The sequence below is a fragment of the Anoplolepis gracilipes genome, chromosome 1 (assembly GCF_047496725.1).
Source record: "Anoplolepis gracilipes chromosome 1, ASM4749672v1, whole genome shotgun sequence".
NCBI classification, from domain to species: Eukaryota; Metazoa; Arthropoda; class Insecta; order Hymenoptera; family Formicidae; genus Anoplolepis; species Anoplolepis gracilipes.
The window spans coordinates 16,047,308-16,069,092 of NC_132970.1; the positions used below are offsets into that span (position 1 = coordinate 16,047,308).

Below are 21,785 nucleotides of genomic sequence, written 5' to 3' on the forward strand. Positions count from 1 at the left end.
TGTATAGAATATAGAAAAATACTAATTTTATATATAAACTGCAATATATTGTAAAACAAGAGATTGCTATACAAGTCGTCCAGAATATCACAGTAATAAGAATTGCAGTGATAAGAGAATTATATACATCAAATTAATTTTTTTATTTAAAATATTTCAGAATATATATTTGCAATTTACTTTTATAATAAAAAGGAAGAATTTTATTATAAAGAAAAACAACTAGCATACTATTGTATTTATAACTTTGAAAAATAACTGTGTATTTAATTGCAACCATCATAAAAATTACATTTAAATTATAATATTACAAAAATCTATAATCTATCCACACAGTTTTTACAAGGAAAAAAATATTAACCTAGCTTTTATTAGATTATTGCATCAAAATAAATTTTTCAAAATGTCAAATAAATTTATTAATGAAGAGAACATATATTTGTAACAATAAAAACTAAAGTAAAATATTAGAAAAACTTTTCAATCCTTTGTAACATCATGAACAAATTTGCAAGTACCAGAAGACAAATTTGTTGTACAATATATATATTTGTATATGTTTCAGATATATGATTTTAAAAATTGTAAAATAAGATAAGTCATGAAACTATTTACAAAGTGTAGGAAATATTATTTTTTGTGGTCATATATATGTAAGTATATCAGCTTCATACCAGTTACTGCTTATCTACGTACATGGAATTGAATTAGACTAATCTATATATAATACTCATAGGGCAATGGTAAATTTATTAACAAAAATATTTGCATTACAACTAATTAATGCAAATTTATACCTTTTTGAAATAATAAAACAACGTTTCGACAAGAGTTCAAAAATTAACTTTGAATTATCTTTATCTTAATTAAGTTCTAAAAATGTCAATACATGATAAGTCCGAAAATAAACCATTGTATATTCACATCATTTGTAACAACCTATGTTTTAGTTTGTTTTCATTATTGAAAACATAATCCAGCCATTGAAATGCAGATTATTTTTATACAAATATTCATATCTGAGAAAATCACATAAGCATATGTCTTCTACCTTTAATACGGTTAACCAAATTACAAATTTTAAGTGCTGGCCCAAGTTTTAGTCCCATATACTTCATCATCATATCACTATTAAGAAGAAGTAAAGCTTTGCCATCAATTTCCTAAAAATTATTAATCATTAATTTTACAATAAATCATTTGATATACAAGATATAAAAATACATTTCTGTATTTAACTCACGTGTTTTCTAAACAAATCTGCATGTTGTCCTAGTGCTGGATCTGTAATAGCAATATAATGTATCACATCTTCAATAGTCCATTCTGCTGGTTCAGTGGAAGGAATGCGATTTGCAGATGATTCAGATTGAGTAGTAGATGTTGCTGCTTCGAGTTCTAAATGTAAATATATTTTTGAATCACTATGTGTTCCATTTTATGAGAATATTTAATATCAATTAATTCCATATGAAATGGATAGAATATTTATATATTTTAGGATATTGAAAAATATTTATAATAATAATATAAATATATATCTATACACACACATGTCTCATATATATATATATATATATATATATACACACACACACACACACACACATACACACACACGCACACGCACACGCGCACACACACACACACACACAAACACAGTATACCCCACATTATATCAACATATCATAGGTTAATGAATTCATCTCAGAATGATCTATATGCCTAACTAAACGAAAATATATAGTTCTATTTAAAAAAAAAATAATAATAATACAAGTTATTTTAAAATCTTAGAAGCATCTCCCAGACAAAGTAATTTCTATTTAAAAAATTGTCTCAAACAAATAATTTGGGAAATAATTGCCTGAAAAGATTATAATGGGACACCCTGTATATGTATATAAAACAATTACCAGGAACAGATTTGCGAGATTGTTTTGCAATTGTAGGAGATGATACCGTCGAATCATTTGTACTTTGTACAGTGCTCTGTTGTTGCTGTGTAGTAGATGTTAAGTTTTGTTGACTTGACGATGACCATCTTCTTTTTTCTGCTACGATGTTATTTGTTTCATCACTGTTAGTAGATTGTGGTTGTTGCGTACTAGGACATTTGTTGCAAGGTTCTTTTCTTCTAACTAACATGTGTTCACATGCACATAGATTTTCAAGTTGTCGCCTAATATACACATAAAAGTCTTCTTCTTCCAGAAAAATCGGTAATCTAACAGAAGCAGGTTTACTTTCTAGAGTCAAGTTTATGGTTTCACCTTCGCCACGTTTTAACAAACTCAACATTTGCCTGGGACTCAAGGCTGCCATTAAAAATGCTTGAAAGATTTCTCTTGCAACATTTAGTATAGGACCAATACCAAATTGAGCTGGCATAGCTTTCACTTTTCGAGGATCAAAATATGGCCCACAGGAACAGTTATGATTGACATAAATTGTAACTGCAACATACAATCACATTATTATATTGAGTCTTATTCTTCTTACATATACTTTATTATCTTTGTGTTGAAAATATGTTTAATGTTGAATTTTACTAACCATTTTCAAGTGTATGTGGTTTTGTATTGGCTGTACTAGTATCAGGTTCTGTAGCTGGCTGTGGTGGTGCGCTGGAACCTGCAGGACTTACTAATGCGACTGCTGGTTCTCTGCTAGTATTATTTCCAGAAACTGCCATTACTAACAAAACATTACTAGCTCTGGACTTAAATCTGTTGGGACCTGTTGCTGTATTAATTAAAATTATAAAAATTATTGATAGAAAAATGTAAATTGTAAATATTTAAACGTACTAGACATAATAGTATGTGAAATATATATCTATGATATATTGATTAATTTTGAAAATGATATTCAATCTCTCCCGTACATTTTTGCCTTGGTGGTTGCAACGGGTGCCCGCTCTTAAAGCACCAACCGGCGGGGAAAATATCTCGAGAATCGTAACGACACCAATAATCAAAAGCACCGCGCCAACCATCAAATGTAATATGTATCATATCATCCTTAACTGCACCGACAGTTGCGGTGCAGATAAGTTGAGGATTCTTTTTATCAATAGCTTCTAACTTATGTCCGACTTCGAACGTATTAGAACGTGGTGTCTTTGGTTCGCGTTTGAATACTTTTGCCGGTGCCATTTCGGCACCGTTCAACGTTTTTAGAAGGAACATTGGCCAGCTGGAAGCATTCATCCGGAAGCCTAACGGAGGTTGAAGCATTCCACCGGATTTTTCACAGTGACCTATCGGATGTATCTCATTACTGTCGACTAATCGCCAGAAATCATTTTTATTATCAGAACCATCTAATCTTAATCTCAACCGAGGCCCAAGAACACCCACTACAGTGGCAATACAAGTTGATGTTAAGTTTCGTGGATCTAATGCTTCCAATTTCATATTGATTTTAAATTCATTTGTTGGCGGCACTTCATGCTGAAATAAAAATATATCAATTCTATATCTTAAATTATTCTATAAGAATAAAAAAAGATAAAAGATATATTTATTTCATTTATATTAATTTTTATATTAGAAAAATAAAACCTAGTACATTGAGTCACAAATTTTATATATAATACAATATATATAAAACAAATTATGTTATATTTCTCTGTACCTGTTTGAAACATTCAACTGGAGCTGCTGTACTCTTTGTTTCTTTTAAATAAAGATCCCAATCAAAAGTCTGATAGGTTTCATATTGAAATGGTCCAGTAGATGTTGATGGCGAATGAGATATGGTTGTATGATTATTCGTATTTGTATAAGACTGTGTAGTCGATGGTACATTATTGCTGCTCGGTAATCCAGATGGAACAGGAGACTGTGCAGGTGACGCCGTATCCCTATTGCCTGTTGCACATTATTATAAATATATATATTGTTATACAAGTACACTATATTTTTTTCAGATTTATAAAAAAAATATATAATTGCTTACTTTTCTTTGTATCAGCTTGATTCTCCTTTTTTTGATATGCATTTAAACAGAATGAGGAGCAGAAATCTTTTGTCGGACCATCCTTCTGTTCTAATCTAACAGGTGTATTTCTGATTACATTCTCACATTGTACACATGCGCCACGTGCATAAGTTTTGCGAGATTCAGACAGACATGTTTCCGAACAAAATTCCTTTTTGCCATTCTGAGTAGGGAGAACATATTTCAATGGTTGTTTGGTCTCTCCACACCATGTACAAGAGTTCTTTGATTTTGGTGGTCTACCTGGACCTGTATAACAAAAATATTCAAATTTACTTAAAAATTTACTTTTTCTTCACATTTTCTTTATATCTGTTAATCAAAATGTATAGCCAAAAATATATATACATATATGTATATAAAAAATATATATATACATATATATACATATATACATATACATATAAAATAACAATGAGATGAAGTAATAACGAGATTCAGCGAAATATGAATAATCAATGCAAGAATTAACAAGGTTATTTTTGCAAATATTTTCACTTACCTCGCATTTTGTTCTGCGTGGACGACATGTTTTGACATATAAGGGCAACGATTAACAGTGAAATCGCCACTAAAGCTAGCTAGTACAGTCAGAGAATTAAAATCATGTTTACGTATGTAATATAGAAATAAATTTCGAAGCCGCCGCAAGATTGAGATGGCGATGAAATCTTACACGAAGGGAAATCACCGGATCACCACTGCTAACACACTCGTACGCGAGACGAAATATTTTTCCTTACGGACTTCTCTATTTATTGTAATTTGATCTGCTGCCAGAGTATACAGCGTGTAATCAAAATAATCTATATATCCCGCATTATAAGTTATTGTGTCAGTCCGCCATATTGCTTCAATTTGGCCGCGCAATCGCGCATAAAGGCTCGTTTACAATGGAGGTTTTCAAGCTCATTTACAAAGATTGCGACGCTCTGCACATTGGAGAAGTGGGCATTTTTTTTTCAATACGATCAATTGAACATGTAATCACATTGATAGAAATATTAATTAATAAATCTCCTTTGAATATAATTAAATTTCTATGCTACTTATTATATATATACGTATTATTTTTAATATTCATGGATATTTTATATCAGAGAATAATCAAAGATTATTTAATTTTTGTTATTACTTTAGATTTTAATAAATTTTTTTATAAACAATTGTGATGTAAAAATACTTCTTAAAAATATAAAAACAAAAAAATGTTTTTAGATACAAGACTATAAAAGTTTATTAAACTATATATATATATATGACTTGTAAATCTTAATTTTTAGCAAAAAGTACAAAAAATAAGTTTTTTTATGTAAATTAAATTATTTTTATAAATTATACTACAAAACTTTATATAAATTAATGTAAATAATTATTAAAACATGTAAATTTCTTATTATAGAAGTATCTTATTTGTGTATAATGTATATATTTAACTGAGCAACTAGAGATTTAAACTTTTTAGATATATATTGCATCAAAATTAGATTGTTATTCATATTTATATTTCTATGTGTGACTATAAGGTGTATATTTGTAATAGAAATAAAATCACTAACATTTAATTTGAAATTGCCTATACATTTATTTTAAATCTACTATTTTGTTAAATTGAATAAATGACATATGAACATTAATACATAAATTTTAGAAACAATCATATATGATTATGAAATTATGAAAATTGTTGCTAATATACAATAGATATGAATATACATATAATTTTCTATTACTTTAGTTCGATCACTCGTAAGTTTTAGTCTATAACGTTAAAAATTGTTTGATATATCATTAAACAATTTGATTAATTTTAAAATCAATTCATGGTGTTTACAAATTGGAGACTTTCCAGGAAGTTAAAATTGAACTCATATTTTTCTTCTGTAGAATGGGTTGAGTGGACTTGATATAGGGCTTGGTTTCAATACACTAGCTAATGGTTTTTTGTTTGCATCAAAAGGGATAGCTGGGCTTTTACGAATTTGCTGAAGATATTCTGATGTATGTTGTGCAGTATTTCGAAAGAGACTGAAGACTACTTTTTTCTTTTCCAAGGAATTATTTAAATTAGTTTGTTTCTTTGTCTGATTTGATAATTCCTATAATAAAAAAAATAATTTTATATATAATTTTTGTAATGTATTTCTATAAAAATATCAATCATAAAGAAATAAAATCAGAATATTGTTACTTACATCTTTCAATAGCATCCTTTGATTATTGTGTATAACATTCTTTTCTGACGTTGTTTGTTTTAAAACTGAGGATTTCTTACTTCTCCTAGCTTCTTTGAGTAAATTTGTTTTCTTTGACACTGGTGAGATAAAAGTGCATTGGTCTTTACGCTTCTTAAGTATTACTTTTTTCTTTGGTTTACATTTTATATTATTATCTGTCATAAGCAAATCATCTACCTGATCATTTACCAATTTAATGTTTTTGGTTTTATTCAATTTTTCTTTTGTTTTTGGTTTCTTCTTGTCTTCATTAATTACATGTTTATTATCAAATTTATCAAATGTTAAATTACGCTTCCGTTTCTTACATGGCACTATTTCTGCATCTGTATCCTTCAAATTAGTCTTTGCATCCACAATTGTATCGATTGATTCACTTTCTGAATTAATAGTGTCTGTACTAGAATTCAACTCTAAATGACTTCCATTTTTTAGATTATCATGAGATATATCGCTAACGACGGCCTCTCCATTTTTTCTCCTTTTTTGTTTTTTATGTGACATTATATCTGTATGATCTTCATTTTCTAAGTTATCATGGAAAAATGTATCACTAGCAATAGTCTCTTTATTTATTTTCTTTTTTTGTTTCTTATGTGGTATTATATCTGCATCTGTATCCTTCAAATTAGCCTTTGCATTCACAGTTGTATCAATTGATTCACTTTCTGAATCAACAGTGTCTATACTAGAATTCAACTCTAAGTCATTTCCATTTTCTAGATTATCATAAGATATATCGCTAACGACAGCCTCTCCACTTCTTTTCCTTTTTTGTTTTTTAATATTATTAGAAGACATTTTTTTCTCAAATTGAAGAAGGCGCAATGTAGCTTTTCTCGTTTCTTTCTTCAAATCTTTTTTGTATGATCTAACTCTCTTTACTCCAAGGGGCATTTTTCCCTCTGATAATTCCTTAAACCTGAAAGTATATTTTTTTTTTATAAAGGAAGTAAAATTCAAAATACATATAAAAAAATTTTGATAAATTATTAAGGCCAAATAGTACAATACGTACTCGTCAAGAAGTCTTGAAAGTTGTCTTCGTGATTTTGCTTTAGATGTTGGATGAAAATAATATGTCGAAAGCATTTTAACAATTTTTGCAGCATTAAAGGGTATTTGTGGCAGTTCCACATCCACTCTACCTGCTCTTGGGTCTAAAACTTTTTCACTTTTATTTTGTATTTCACTTTTCAAAAGCTGATCATTTTCATTATCAGCATTTTCTTCTATTTCAATTTTTTCCATATTATCCACATGTGTGCAAGGAAAACCAGCCTATTTATACATACGTTTATATATTACACATACATACATACATACATACATACATACATACACATATATATATAGTTTCAAAATTACTGGACATTTTTATGAGATTTCTTGGAACATTCTAAGATTAACATCATGTCATTTATCCATATATATTGTATAAATGTAGTTTGTATATATAGGAAAAAATTTTTTACTACAAATCTTATTTATTATTATTTATAATTTCAATAAAGTTTGTCAATAAAGCTAGTTCACTCTTAGCACAATTAGCTATTTTACTATGCTTAAATATGCAAAATATTAGCTATATGATTTGTAAACTTTAATGGCTTTTAATTTAAAAACTACTATATATAAGTACTATAAATTTTCAATTTAGAATACTCCAATCAATCATTCAAAAATCAATGATTAAAAGGTTTGAAAACACTATGCATTAGAAAAGTGTTACATTAAATATTAGAAAATATTTTTATATTTTTATATTTTTATGCTTACTTTTTTCCAAGCTTTAAATTTCTCAGTATAATCTAAACCTACATCTGATTGAAATATTAAATATCTAAAGACATATTGCATAATATGTTTCATTTGTCGTTCATCATCTGTTGTCATTAAATATACAGCAAACGGTTTAATAAATTCATGGACAACATCTTCTGGTATATTCCCATCGCCAACCTGTAACAATTATGTCAAATAACAATATTTTATTAAAGATTAAACAAAACAATTGGAAACTGAAAATCTTATATCCAAATTTTTAAAGTACCTTTCCAAGTTCTTCCAAATATATTTCTGTCATATGCAAATTAAATCCCAAAGCAGTTTTTGAATGCAAAAACAGTTGTAAGAACATTTGTGACAATTCTTGCACCCATTTGATATCCCATGCTTTATCTCTACAGACTACAAATGTTTGACGAAGAATTCTTCTAACTAACTAAAGGAATAAAAATAAATAGGTAGATTATTTGCATATATTTAAAGTATTATCTTAAAAACGTAAGAAAAATAATAAAAGTACCATTGCAAATTTATCTAATCTATATTGATCTATGCCAAACCATTCGATAGCAAGTGTCCTTAAGGCACAACTAGTGTAAAGTAAAATATTATCCTCCGAATCAAAACAATGTACAAGTTTACTAATTGCATCAGCTAATTCTTCCTGAATCAACATTTTGTCAGACATCCACATACAATAAAACAGACCTTTCCACAAGCTCATAAAGTCCGCTTTTGTAAAAACTGTAAATAATATAATATTAAAATATAATATAATAATAAAATAATATAAAAGCATAAAGTATTGTATTAAATTTTAAAATACATACATATATAAAATATTTATATTTAAGTTATTTGTACGTAAATTATACAATCTATTTAATAAAATGTTATGTACAAACAATGAAATAAATACTTACCAAACGAGCTTTGCGATCGTACTGTTAACCACTTCTTCATTCTTTTTAACACTTTATCCCTTACTTTTTTATCATTATTAGCTAATAGTCGCGCCATTTTAATTTCTTGCGCGACAAGTAAATTCTTTTTACTTTCAGCTTTAGTATCTATGGGTCGCATCTTGTTCTTGTCTTTCATCTTCGTTATATCTTTTCGTAACAAAACACGTGTACGAGCACTCTGTTTTCTCACCGCCATTTTTCGTAATAAACAGTAGCCAACGAACTCTTCTTCTAGTTCGTATGAACCATAGATACATTAAATATAGATCGAGCTTTATATCCTACCGATCGTAAGCAAGTCGACCAATCACTGTCAAGTATTCTTACCACGTGTAAAAATATTTACTCTAATTGGTCAGTCTTCTTATTACGTAGTAAAAATATTTTACTGTGATTGGTTGATTTGCAATAAATTTCATACAGCAAGAACTTGCGCCGGAAGTGCGTCATTTACGTTAGTTTCTTACTAACAAATGCTGCCGCTGCTATCTGCTCATAAAGTATTACCTTAACGATCTATCTATGTACCTTATGATATTTTATATATCTATGATCGCATATGTTCGTTTGCGTTCGTAGGTGTGAGGTGTGCGTCACAACTGTCATTACGGTTGCTGTCACTTTCAATCACTTTACGGCAAAAATTTGCAGCAAAAAATGTTCGGTGAATATAATAATTTACATTACCGAAGTTTATTACTAAATACTCGAAAATAATCGCCGCTTGCATTATAATATCGGACAATGAAATATAATATATCCTTTTATTTTCTTTATATTAGGTTGTTGTTGGTGCTGTGCTGCATTACGTCCGAGATACAAGAGGCTTGTTGACAATATCTTTCCGGTTAATCCTCAGGTAAGGTTTCCAGATTTTTCATCTTCCTTAATTTCTGTCACGTATATTTTAGCTTTGCTTGTGATATATAAATGTATAAATCAATATTGAAACACTGTCCTTGACACTAGAAATTACTCTGTTTAAAATTCTATTTATATTTGAATCTGAAATATTTGCATCACACAAAAATTTACATTTATGTATATTTCGCATTTAACTGTATTAATGGATTTTTTTAATTTTCAGGATGGTTTAATTAAAAATAATATGGAAAAATTAACATTTTATTCATTAAGCAGCCCTGAGAAATTAGACAGAATTGGAGAGTACTTATTCCAACGAGCTTCTAGAGATATTTACAGGTACATTATACAAAATGTATGATATAAATTCATCACATGTATTTAATTTGATATATATATATAATAGTAGTGTAATATCTAATCAAATATATATAGCTATATTTGTAATATCTAATATCTAGATCTTATATAATCATTTTACTTAAAAAATACAAAAATTAGTTCTAATGACTTTTACAAACATGACTGGCAGTAACTGAATATACTAGCTTGTCATGTGTTTGTGATTAAAATAGTACATGAAACAAGATCAAGTCTGATAAATATTATTTATGTTCTAGGAGAAGAAATGGCTTTGTTGTAATTGCTATGGAAGCAATGGATCAGCTCCTAGTGGCTTGTCATGCACAAACTTTGAACCTATTTGTCGAAAGCTTCTTGAAGATGGTACAGAAATTGTTAGAATCCACAGATCCTCAATTACAAATTCTTGCAACACAGTCTGTAAGTAATACTCCCTGATAAAGTCAAACATTTCTGCTATTAATTTTATTTGATAATTAATATATTAATTTTACTTTACAGTTTGTCAGATTTGCCAATATTGAAGAAGACACACCTTCTTATCATACACGTTATGACTTCTTTGTATCAAAATATTCTGCAATGTGCCATTCTAATAATGATGATTCTATTATACGCAAGCAAATTAGACTTGCTGGTATTCAAGGACTGCAGGTATGATGCCACTCTATCCATGAAATGTCAGTTTATTTAGATCACAGTGACTTGCACATTACAAATTATATGTCTATGTTGTTATATATTCAATTATATATGTTGTTACACAGGGTGTTGTGAGAAAAACTCTGTCTGATGATTTAGTCGAAAATATTTGGGAACCTGTACATATGGACAAAATTGTGCCATCATTGTTATATAACATGCAAAATTCAAGGTAATTTAGAAAAAAATTAATTATGAAATTATGAAATACATCGACAATGAACTCATATTTATAGATACGTTGATAAGGAACACGCGACGCCAGATAGCCCAACCGAGGAACGATCGGATCCGCCACAATTTGCGGAAACTTGTATGCGAGAATTGATTGGACGTGCATCATTTGGTCATATTAGATGTGTCATAAGACCTGTATTAAGGTACAGAGAAGAGATAACTTTCTGAAGGATTAATTTATATATGAATATATATATGAATATATATATACATATATGATATTCTATATTTTATAAGATATTAATAAAAGGCTCATTATTTGCAGACACTTGGATAATCATCAGTTGTGGGTGCCTAATTATTTTGCAATTCATACTTTTAGAATAATTATGTTTTCTATTCAGGTATATGTAACAATGTTATTTAATTGTAATATATAATTGAATATTGAATAATCAATTTTTCTCTTTCATATATTTTTCAGTCACAATATTCTTATACTGTAGTAGAAGCCCTAATGACACATCTCGACGATCATTCAAAATCGTCCCCAAAAATTCGTACTAGCATAGCACATACCTTATCTAAAATCATATCAATTGCTGCAGGTGAAAGTGTTGGTAAGCACATAAAATGATGAAATTAAATACACAGTATAAAATTCAATTGTGCAGTTAATATATATTTACAAACATAAGTGATTTACAAACATAATTATCGAACATAAAACGGAAATTATCTTAATATTAATCTCTTTTAACAATATGCATTTTTTTAGGACCGTCTGTATTAGAAATTATAAATTCCTTATTATCTCATCTTCGAGTAAGTGTAACAAGAAATCAATCATCAAGCAGTGATGAGCAGTTATACCAAGAAGCCCTCATTAATGCTCTTGGAGAGTTTGCAAATCATCTTCCAGATTATCAGAAAATTGAAATTATGATGTTTATTATGAGTAAAGTTCCATATAGTCAACCAGATCGTATTGTATCAGTTGGCAAAGGAGATGTATTACTCCAAAGCATACTTTTAAAATCGCTATTAAAGGTAAAACTCGTTTATTATACTAATTAAAAATTGAATAATTAAGTTAACTAATTAAAAATTAGTACTCTCTCTGCTTAAAGAATCTGATGGAATCAGAAAAAAAAGATGTATATACTTATCAACAATTTGATCATATGAATATTTTTATTTTTTATTTTTAATATACAAATATCAAATTTCTTATATGATGTGATAGATCTTTTATATCTTCTTAACACATTGACTACCAACTCTAATTCGCTTGTCTCTTTTCGTGTACACCAAATAAAAATTTTCATTAAATCTCAGCAAAATATTACATAATATAATTAAAATCAGTAAAATTATTATACATAATACATTTATCTTACTGTCGGTCATTGGCATAGTGCGTATTCAATGTTAATAATTAATTATCTTATAAAATATAATCGATGTCTTGTAAATATAACTGTAATAATATCATATAGATACAACAAAATTGAATCTGACAGCAGATTGATGACAAAAACCATTCAAGATCTGCTGTCAGTGTCAGTGCCCACTGATTGTGGGACACTATTATTGTATAAAATCATGAATATAATCAAATTGTAATTAATTTATTGATTGAATTGGATAAATTGATAGGTAATATACAGAAAAACAAATACGTTTAAATAAATATTTGTTTTAAATAAAATAAAAAAAAATCGACTTCTATTAGTAGAAATATATTGATTTGATTGAAATAAATTGTTTACGATAAAATGAATAGTTTGTTTATAATAAAATTATAATTTGAATGTTTCTAAAGTTTTTTATCGATCTTTTAAACAAGTCAATAATAAATACTTTGTATATAGGTTGGCACCAAATACCAAACTATTCACTTGAACACGACATTTCCACCCAGTTTCTTGGACCCATTGTTAAGAATGTCACTAGCAGCAGATGCTGAAATGAGGCTTTTGGTACAAAAAATATTCCACACTCTAATTGACAGACACCTAAATATTATGAAACTTGCTAAACCAACGTAAGTTTTTATCTCTTATTAATTTATAAACAATTATTAATATTGCTTTTTTTTAATTTATTACGATTTTATTTACGATTATCTATGATTCTTTGCTGCGACTTGGCTAATCAACTTCTCTCTTTCTTTTTCAGTGTGAATGTAGTGGAACTTGGTCTTGTTATTGAGAAAGCATCTAGACCTGATGTGATTTTTATTCGAAAACATGGTCCCGAAATATATTTAGCATTGTATGAATCATTAGAACTGTCTAGTAATTCTGTAGAAAATGTAGAATCTATTTATACTACATTGGCATTACTTGCCATTGAATTAGCTTCTGAAGAAACTGTCTTAGAATTATTGAGATTGGTATTGAGCCTTCAAGATTTAGCATTAACAAGTGGTCAAATTAGTCTTTCACTTAAATTTAACTTACACGCAATAGTTATTAGTTTATTAGTTTTAATATCATACGTCTGTAATATCACTGTACTTCTGGACTATGCAAAAAAGGTGAGTGTTTGAGGTTTTTCTTTCTAATCACGATTTCTTTTTTTTTTAATTTTTTTTAAGTTATAATGTGTTAAAAAACTACCTAATTGGATATATTTAAATCCGTTTTAAGGTAGTGGACGCACGTCGAAAAGATAGCCCGCATTTGTTACCAGATTTACAATCACAATATGATACTACCCTGACATCCAGATTAACACCAACTCTGTTGGTTGATCAAACTGTTGTCAGTGAATGTTTAAAAGGAGCTGGTCTTGATAGTGGGAAACTCCAGCAAGGCTCGGGTTATAGTAGTAATTCTTTACAACATAGGTGATATAACTATTATAATAATATAATAGCACTCAATAATTAGCCATAAATATTAATATTATCGAAAAGCAGGGCACATTGTTTTATACATCAGTTATATATAAATGATATATTAAATATTCTCTATTAGGCATTCTTGGGTTGACAGTGCTGGACGAAATTCATTAGCTGATATCAATTCTGGAGGTCCAGAATTAGATAGTGGAGGTTCATCACCCAGTGTACAAAAGGTTTTAAAATTGAAAATATTAACATTTACTAAAATTTCCGCTAATGTATCTAACAATTATCATCATTTATACTTTACTTATATTGTTTTATATTATTTCTTATTTTTAATTAATTTTTCACAGAAATTACCTGGAGAAGAACTAACATTTGAAAGCATGAAAAGAATCTTGACAGAAAATAATAATAATCATATAATAGAAGAAGAGAAACGAATGCAGCTTTCTCAGTTTTTCAGGAATGCCCCATTCCAAGATTTAGTGTCAAAAACACAACCCAAGGTATAAAAGTATATTAATTAAGAATAAAGTAAAAATCTTTAAAAAAAATGTAATATTCTAATATCTGTAATATATGTAATATCTTAAAAATTATTTCAAACTAGAAAAAGTATATTTTTTCTTATTTCAAACTAGAGAGTATATTTAATCTTTTTTTTTATTTGCAGCATGATGTTTTACAGAGTAAATTATCAGAAATATTTAATACTTTGTCTGTTGAACCACGCAACACAGTTTCTGCAACTGGACCACAAACTGATACTAAACCAAGTCAAACTCCATCTTATGAAATTCACTTTCCTGAGCTGTTTGTATATTAAATCACTATTGTATATTGAACTATTATTGTTGGAATAATATTAGTCAAATATTAGCGTTGCATTGTAGATCTCGCACATGTTACAATAAGAGCAATTGTTCATAACCTTTAAAAAATTACCTCATGTATATAGTAAAAATTAGAGTAAAAAATTTTTTTGTTTTATGTTATATATATATATTATATTTTTTTGAAGTTAATAAATTGAATTGTGTGTATGTAATAAATTCTTTATCTTCACTCTCTCTACTTCCCTCTAGTGTATTTGATCAGAGATTAGATATTTTTTCAATATTTTTCAATACCTATATATATGTCACAGTAATATATTAAAAAAACAAAAAAAAAAAAAACAATTTTTACATTTCTTATTATAGCCATTTTATGGAATTGACAGATTGTAGATGGATTCAATAACATTAGATAATGTTGCAATGGTGTAATCAATAAATAATGTAATACAGTACTAATATTATAAATTTTTTTTAACAACAAATATCTACTGTATATATATTTTTTAGGATTAGGAACGAGAAGAGTTCAACATATCTAAAAGATTACACGATATATATTATGTAGCATAGTTATAGAAAGTTTTATTTCAAATATTTTATAAACATGTATATTAAAACATATATGTGTATACTAAATTGAAAAAGTTTTATTATAACGTGTATTTATTCTTTCCAATACTTGTCTTCAAATTTATTTAGCCAACCCATGAAAAAAAAATATATGTACTTGACAACAAAACCAGCAACTTCTATTGTTAATTATTAATGGAATTTTTTTTAACATTATTGATTTTACAAAATACTCGAAAACCAAATATAATATGTAAATGGAATAAACACAAATTACATTATATATTTGGAGAATACTTGGGAAAGGCCTCTTTATTCAACTGCTTATCGTAGGAACAAAATTAGTCGATTTTAAGTGACGTGCAGAAGTTAAATAGTATCTCTTGGAGAGTTGATAATTAAACTACACACATTAGTATACATGTTTAAAATTTAACATTTATAGAAGGATGTTTGAATATTATCAACTTAATTGATATTATGAATTGTGCATATTATTTCCATGTAATGCTAAAATAATTTTAATGTTTTATATTGCCAAAAATTCACTGTAATTTTTAACGTCTGAGTGACTGAATTAAGGTATTAGCACAAGATATGCCATGCAACGACTACTAACATGATACAATTTGATGCAGGTTTTTATTTTTTTTTGTTTGTATTGAAATGCATTTGGTCAGTTTGGTACATTCTAAGAGGTATTTCAAGGCTCCACCTTCAGTAACTCCACATCAAAGATGAGAACGGCGTTTGGCGGAATAGTGTGTCTCTGTCAAGGCTAATATAGTTGTTTGTTTCTTATAACAAATAAACAAATATAGAATAATACATTAAATAATTCTATTTAATGTTTGATTATTCTATACTTTATATCTATACTTTATAATATTATTTCTACTTTTTTTATAATTTATTTCTATATTTTATAATATTATTTTGAATTAAAGGATATACTCCAGGATGGCCCCGGCTGCCGTAAGCAAAATCTGGAGAACAGATTAGTCTGGCCCTTTGCCCAACACACATTTGAGCAACTCCTTGGTCCCAACCTTTGATTACTTCACCCTTTCCAATTTTGAACTTAAATGGCACACCACGGTCTCTGCTAGAATCGAATTTCTTTCCATTGTTAAGAGTACCTAAAAAAAAAATTATATATATATATATATATATATATATATATATATATATATATATATACACATACACATATTAAATTAAAATCATTAATCTTATAATATTTCATATATGCAAAATTATTTGCAGAAAAAAAATGTATAATATTGTAATCTTTTTATCTTATTATATAAGTATAAAGCAATAAATCTAAGCAATTTTTTTACAGCTCTGAAATATATATATGCACATACACATATACATATATATTATTATTATATAATTTATTATATTATTATACTACACAATATTATAAAATTATATAAATTCAGAATATTAATTGTATTCACATAAAAATAATCACCTGTGTAATGTACAACTACTGTTTGCCCAGTCTTTGGATAGGTTTGACCTGCAAATACACAGTAACTCGTAAAAAAAATATGAAATTAAGTCGACCATGTGTCTGAGAGCATTTGTAACAGCACAAATGAAGAGAGAGAGAAAAGTTGTTTTGCAGTATAGAATCTATTTTACTTGAATACAGGGGGCTGCGTTTAATTATAACACGGAATAAATGATGTTTGTTAGCGGCCTTTTAGGCTGTGTATAAAACATATTAAGGGAATAGATTGAGGGAAACGCTAAAAGTTTCGGAATCATCGAAACGTGATACGGCATGGAAGGATCATTTCAAAATGGGAGAGGGTTCGCCAAAGAGACAGGAATAACGAAATACAGTGAATCCGTACGAAATGAAACTTATAATTACCATCACCGGGACTCAGAACTTCGACATCCACGCCCATGATTATGAATTTCTTTCCGCCCGACGATCGAAATTCTCTTTTCAAAGCAGCAAGGTTCGCGCGAGAATTGGTCGCGTTTATCGAACCGACTTTACTCGGGAACAGAGAACAGAATCCACATAAAATGACACTACCCAATACTACCCGCAACCCGTAGCCTACAGACAGTGATTTCCAGTAATTCCAGATCGTGGGATTTTCAGACGCATGCGTAGTAACGTGTAGCATAACAACGTATATATTTTACCGAAATAAATGGTATCGTTAGGGCTCAGACATAATGAGCGAAATAAAAGCCATGAAAATAAGCCATGAAAGCGTATTGTACAGTCCCGTACAAAAAGTACAAATTGTAATCACTCCTGTCTCCTGTCCGGATCCGGACACACGGTCACACGTGGTTCATGTGACAGTAAACAATACGTACATAACGAATGTTAATAAAAAAATATAACGCACCGGACAAATGGATTTACAATACAAGTATGTATTTTATTCTTCAAATAAACTTAAAAAATGTGCACAATAAGTAAAAAATGTATCCTATTCTTTCTGAAAAAGGCTTTATTTCTTTGCCACCCAGCAAACGTAAAAATATATTTAAAGAAATATTCCACTAATTGGTCATAAAATAGAGAGATACACTCTCTGAATTTATAATTTTTATCTTGTTTTTGAACAGTTATATATATATATTTTTTTTATTTAATATATTGAATAAAAAATATATATAAATATAAAAATATAAATATACATATATTTTTTTTTATTTAATACATGTATTAAATAAAAAATATATACAAATATAAAATATATATTATATTTAAACATATTTGCAGAACGATTCATCCTGTAAAATATTTAACAGATCATCTTGTGAGTATCTTGTATGTAATTTAAGAATTCGATGATATAGAAAAATTTTCTATAAACAAATGAAATTTTCAGGAACAAGGCATTCGGCCAGATGGTAGAAAATTCATATCATTTAGGCCAGTAAGCATAAATGTTTCATCAATTGTCCAAGCAGACAGCTCAGCAATATTCAAATTGGGTGACACAAGTGCAGTTTGTGGTATTAAAGCTGTAAATATATCTCACAATATTTTTTACATTATATAATTGAGAATTAAATAATTAATTTTTTGTACTTTAAAATTGATATTTACGTTACTTAAATTTGATGATATATATTTCTTGTTTTTATATAATTTTATGTAATTTCTATAAAATTTATATTAAAGGATTTTAACAATCTTTAAATTATAGATAAAAAGTAAATTAAATATGCAATATCTCAATATATTGTAATATATTTCAGGAGTTAGCGACACCAAAAAGAAATCCAGACCATGGTTACATAGTACCAAATGTAGAATTATCTCCTCTGTGTTCTTCAAAATTTCGCCCAGGCCCACCGAGTGAACAAGCACAAGTGCTTTCTAAATTAATAGATATTATATTAAGCACTTCAAGAGCACTTGATTTAAAAGATCTTTGCATTTGTAAAAATAAATTAGTATGGGTCTTGTATTGCGATATCTTATGTCTAAATTATAATGGCTCAGTTATAGACGCTTGTATTGCAGCAGTGATTGCAGCTCTTAAAACATGTAAGTCCAATGTATAATGATAACACTTATTTTCAATTTTTTCCCTTATTACTGTATTTAAAACAAAATTTACTTTGCAGTGACCCTACCTGAAGTAAATTACAACAAAGAAACAGGAGTAATTGTTGTAAATCCAGAAAATAGGAAAGCATTTACTGTAAGAACACTTCCAGTTTCTGCATCATTTGCAATATTTGAAAAGTCAGTTAAGTTTATTACAACTCAATATCCTTAAATAGATGAATATATAAATTTTCTTAATTTATCTTTTTTACAATTATACTTTCAATTTTTTTTTTGTTTATAGACAACTGTTGCTAGCTGATCCTTCAGATGATGAAGAAGACTTGTCATTGGCAAAATTTTCTATTGTGATGGATGATGAAGAAGAAATTTGTTATATTCATAAACCTGGTATGTTCTGCTTTTATAATATAGAATATAGTAGACTGAATATTATTTATACTTTAATAAGCTTTGCATTATTTAATAACTACCATAATATACTCATATAATAATAAATTGTCTAACAATAATATAATTTTAATATAGGTGGAACTGCTATCTCCCAGAATTTACTTTGTAAAGGATTAGAATTGACAAAAATAAGAGCAAAGTCAATCAGATCAGTAATTAATGCTGCAATTCAACACTAAACATGGACAATATAGAAGTAGATTTACTTTAATAAAACTGTTTTATTTTACTATATATATATATATATATGCGCACGTGTGTGTGAGAGTATGTGTGTGCGTGTGTATACAATGTCATTTTTTATACTAAGTATTATTAAATGGAGGCACATTGTTATTTTTTATATTAAGAATTATTAAATGTCAAAATATTCATGATTATTATATAAATCTGTTCTTTTTAGTTGTATTTTATTATAAACTTCAAATAATGTCCAAAAAGAGAAAAATAAAAGGAATAAAATTCTAGAAAAGCATAAAAAGCAAAAGTTGATTATTTGTTAAAAGAAATATTGTACAGTTATATAGTACTAAATATTGTATAGTACTTTTTATTTTAATATATTTATCATAGCATGTTATTGAATATATTCACACAAATACTATAAAAAAATATTTTTGATAAAAATATATAATTGTGCTAATATATGTATCAGTCTTTCCTTTAGATATATGAATAGAACATAGATTTAACTTAAAAGCACATTATATACTTCAATAATAATCTAATATAAACATGCCTTTCTCATAATTTTCAGAAATTCTTCTTGGGATATCTCTCCATCGCCATCTTTGTCAGCTTCATCAATCATTTCTTGTATTTCTTCATCAGTCAGATTTTCCCCTAATTCATTTGCTACTCTTTTTAGATTTTTGAAAGATATCTTCCCTGTATCATCGTCATCAAAAAGGCGGAAAGCCCTTAATACTTCTTCTTTTGAATCTTTTTCTGACATTTTCACTGTCATTATATTTAAAAATTCTTCATAAGATAATTTGCCAAGACCATCTGGATCAACCTCTGTTACAAGCCTTTTTAGTTCTTCCTTTGTTGGTTCAATGCCCAGTGCTCTAATAGCAACTTTAAGTTCTTTAGTAGCAATTTTTCCAGTACCATCTGGATCAAATAAATCAAAAGCTTCTTTTACATCAGCTTTTTGTTCCTCTGTTAGTTCAAATTTTATTGTATTTTTCTTCCGTACAGCACCAGTAGCATTCTTTTTGGATGTGGATGCCTGTAAGAAAAATAGAATTAAGGAAACATTAACTTGAAAAAAGTGAAATAAATATAAAATAGTTTCTTAAAAAAATACAGAAAAGAAATAATTTTGATATTTTTCTCAAACAAATCAGAAATAATTTTAATAAATTAGAATAAAAATAATATAAGATTAATAAAAAGTGATAAATATATTAAATTAGTAAAAATTCGTTAAATCAATTAATTAATTACCATATTCGCAATCAGTAATTTGTCTTATATGCTAACTGTATAAATCACAATAATTATTTTTTTATATTTTTATAGAGTGCTACTAATGTCGCTGCGAAGCTGCCTCGTTATTTTCACTAGACACACGTTTGCGAATATTTTCATCCTATTTGTTTGAAAGAACTTATTGTTAGTTTGATCGATATATGACGTGACCATCAAACACGTTATTTCTCATGCTTCAAAACACATGGCGTGGACCGCGTGGACACTCGGAATCATCGCAACTTGATCCTGATCCAACTTCGATCAAAAATTTAATATGCAAAATATCCAATTCATATCAAAGATCAACGGTTGCGCAAAGTGTCATTCTATCTTTGTCACTTACTGAAAATTAAACAAGGACAGATATGTGGTAGTGTGCTTACGAGTAATGTTTTTGAACACAGCCCAGATGGCGATACTCGCAGGTTGACGTTTAGCTCGTGCGTTATACATATAGCGGATAAAGAAAAATATGACCACTGTAGCGAGACCGACATTCGAGCCCGCCCGAGGAGGGCAGAGTCGAGATGAAAAAGACCTGAGCGCAATTTCCAAACAATATACATAGCAGCAGAGATTTGCCATCGCACACGAAGCTCAAGTAGAGGTGAGCGGGAGGGGTGGAGGGAATCACATGTTCGGGTCGTAATAAATTTTTTAAAAATTTATTTAATGCCCTGTTTATAAACTAGTTGCATAAATTTTGGTATACAAAAATGTAAAATCCTCGTGGAAAGTTGCTCGTGTTAACGGAGACTATTTTGAGGTTATATTGCGAGATTTTTTTTCTTTTCTTTCTTTACTTACAATTAATGTGTTCTTTGCAGAGAATATGGACAGGGAACGGTCGAGGAACTGCGAAATCGTGACTTTAGGAAAGAATTGGAGGAAAGGGAATGAGAAAAGGATAAAGGGTCGAGTCGT

The 21,785-nt window shown here is 28.3% G+C and overlaps 6 protein-coding genes across 8 annotated transcripts; 2 read left to right on the forward strand and 4 right to left on the reverse strand.

Moving 5' to 3' along the window:
• Positions 1-465: 465 nt before the first annotated feature.
• Scm (Polycomb protein Scm) lies at positions 466-4,867 on the reverse strand. The gene is made up of 8 exons (XM_072894482.1): positions 4,508-4,867; positions 3,964-4,254; positions 3,640-3,875; positions 2,888-3,455; positions 2,557-2,745; positions 1,917-2,456; positions 1,244-1,398; positions 466-1,163 (listed from the first exon to the last, which is right to left on the reverse strand). Exons 1-8 carry the CDS (start codon positions 4,533-4,535, stop codon positions 1,029-1,031), a joined length of 2,142 nt encoding a protein of 713 aa, XP_072750583.1. The 5' UTR covers positions 4,536-4,867; the 3' UTR covers positions 466-1,028.
• A 698-nt stretch (positions 4,868-5,565) lies between these two features.
• Positions 5,566-9,213, reverse strand: Nnp-1 (Ribosomal RNA processing protein 1 homolog Nnp-1). The gene is made up of 7 exons (XM_072895821.1): positions 8,954-9,213; positions 8,551-8,774; positions 8,296-8,466; positions 8,022-8,204; positions 7,261-7,523; positions 6,201-7,164; positions 5,566-6,104 (listed from the first exon to the last, which is right to left on the reverse strand). Exons 1-7 carry the CDS (start codon positions 9,189-9,191, stop codon positions 5,874-5,876), a joined length of 2,274 nt encoding a protein of 757 aa, XP_072751922.1. The 5' UTR covers positions 9,192-9,213; the 3' UTR covers positions 5,566-5,873.
• A 311-nt stretch (positions 9,214-9,524) lies between these two features.
• On the forward strand, positions 9,525-15,010 carry Stma (Protein EFR3 homolog stmA). 2 transcript variants are annotated; one of them, XM_072894785.1, is made up of 16 exons: positions 9,525-9,659; positions 9,778-9,854; positions 10,083-10,198; positions 10,480-10,642; positions 10,724-10,876; positions 10,990-11,096; positions 11,161-11,304; positions 11,427-11,505; positions 11,586-11,721; positions 11,880-12,151; positions 12,976-13,148; positions 13,283-13,643; positions 13,756-13,955; positions 14,086-14,185; positions 14,309-14,464; positions 14,632-15,010. In XM_072894785.1, exons 1-16 carry the CDS (start codon positions 9,653-9,655, stop codon positions 14,782-14,784), a joined length of 2,397 nt encoding a protein of 798 aa, XP_072750886.1. In that variant the 5' UTR covers positions 9,525-9,652; the 3' UTR covers positions 14,785-15,010. The 2 variants fall into 2 exon arrangements, with proteins under 2 accessions (XP_072750886.1, XP_072750890.1); XM_072894789.1 differs by having other exon boundaries at positions 14,647-15,010.
• Positions 15,011-15,352: 342 nt separating this feature from the next.
• Positions 15,353-17,489, reverse strand: Fkbp12 (peptidyl-prolyl cis-trans isomerase Fkbp12). The gene is made up of 4 exons (XM_072905926.1): positions 17,256-17,489; positions 16,848-16,895; positions 16,320-16,506; positions 15,353-16,128 (listed from the first exon to the last, which is right to left on the reverse strand). Exons 1-4 carry the CDS (start codon positions 17,290-17,292, stop codon positions 16,071-16,073), a joined length of 330 nt encoding a protein of 109 aa, XP_072762027.1. The 5' UTR covers positions 17,293-17,489; the 3' UTR covers positions 15,353-16,070.
• A 139-nt stretch (positions 17,490-17,628) lies between these two features.
• On the forward strand, positions 17,629-19,726 carry LOC140673183 (exosome complex component RRP43). The gene is made up of 7 exons (XM_072905913.1): positions 17,629-17,775; positions 18,132-18,168; positions 18,241-18,378; positions 18,614-18,905; positions 18,986-19,106; positions 19,213-19,319; positions 19,458-19,726. Exons 1-7 carry the CDS (start codon positions 17,759-17,761, stop codon positions 19,559-19,561), a joined length of 816 nt encoding a protein of 271 aa, XP_072762014.1. The 5' UTR covers positions 17,629-17,758; the 3' UTR covers positions 19,562-19,726.
• Positions 19,727-19,848: 122 nt separating this feature from the next.
• LOC140673173 (uncharacterized) lies at positions 19,849-21,427 on the reverse strand. Of its 2 annotated transcripts, none has more exons than XM_072905893.1 (2): positions 21,245-21,427; positions 19,849-20,616 (listed from the first exon to the last, which is right to left on the reverse strand). In XM_072905893.1, exons 1-2 carry the CDS (start codon positions 21,425-21,427, stop codon positions 20,107-20,109), a joined length of 693 nt encoding a protein of 230 aa, XP_072761994.1. In that variant the 3' UTR covers positions 19,849-20,106. The 2 variants fall into 2 exon arrangements, with proteins under 2 accessions (XP_072761994.1, XP_072762003.1); XM_072905902.1 differs by lacking the exon at positions 21,245-21,427 and adding an exon at positions 20,835-21,228.
• Between the last annotated feature and the right edge of the window lie 358 nt (positions 21,428-21,785).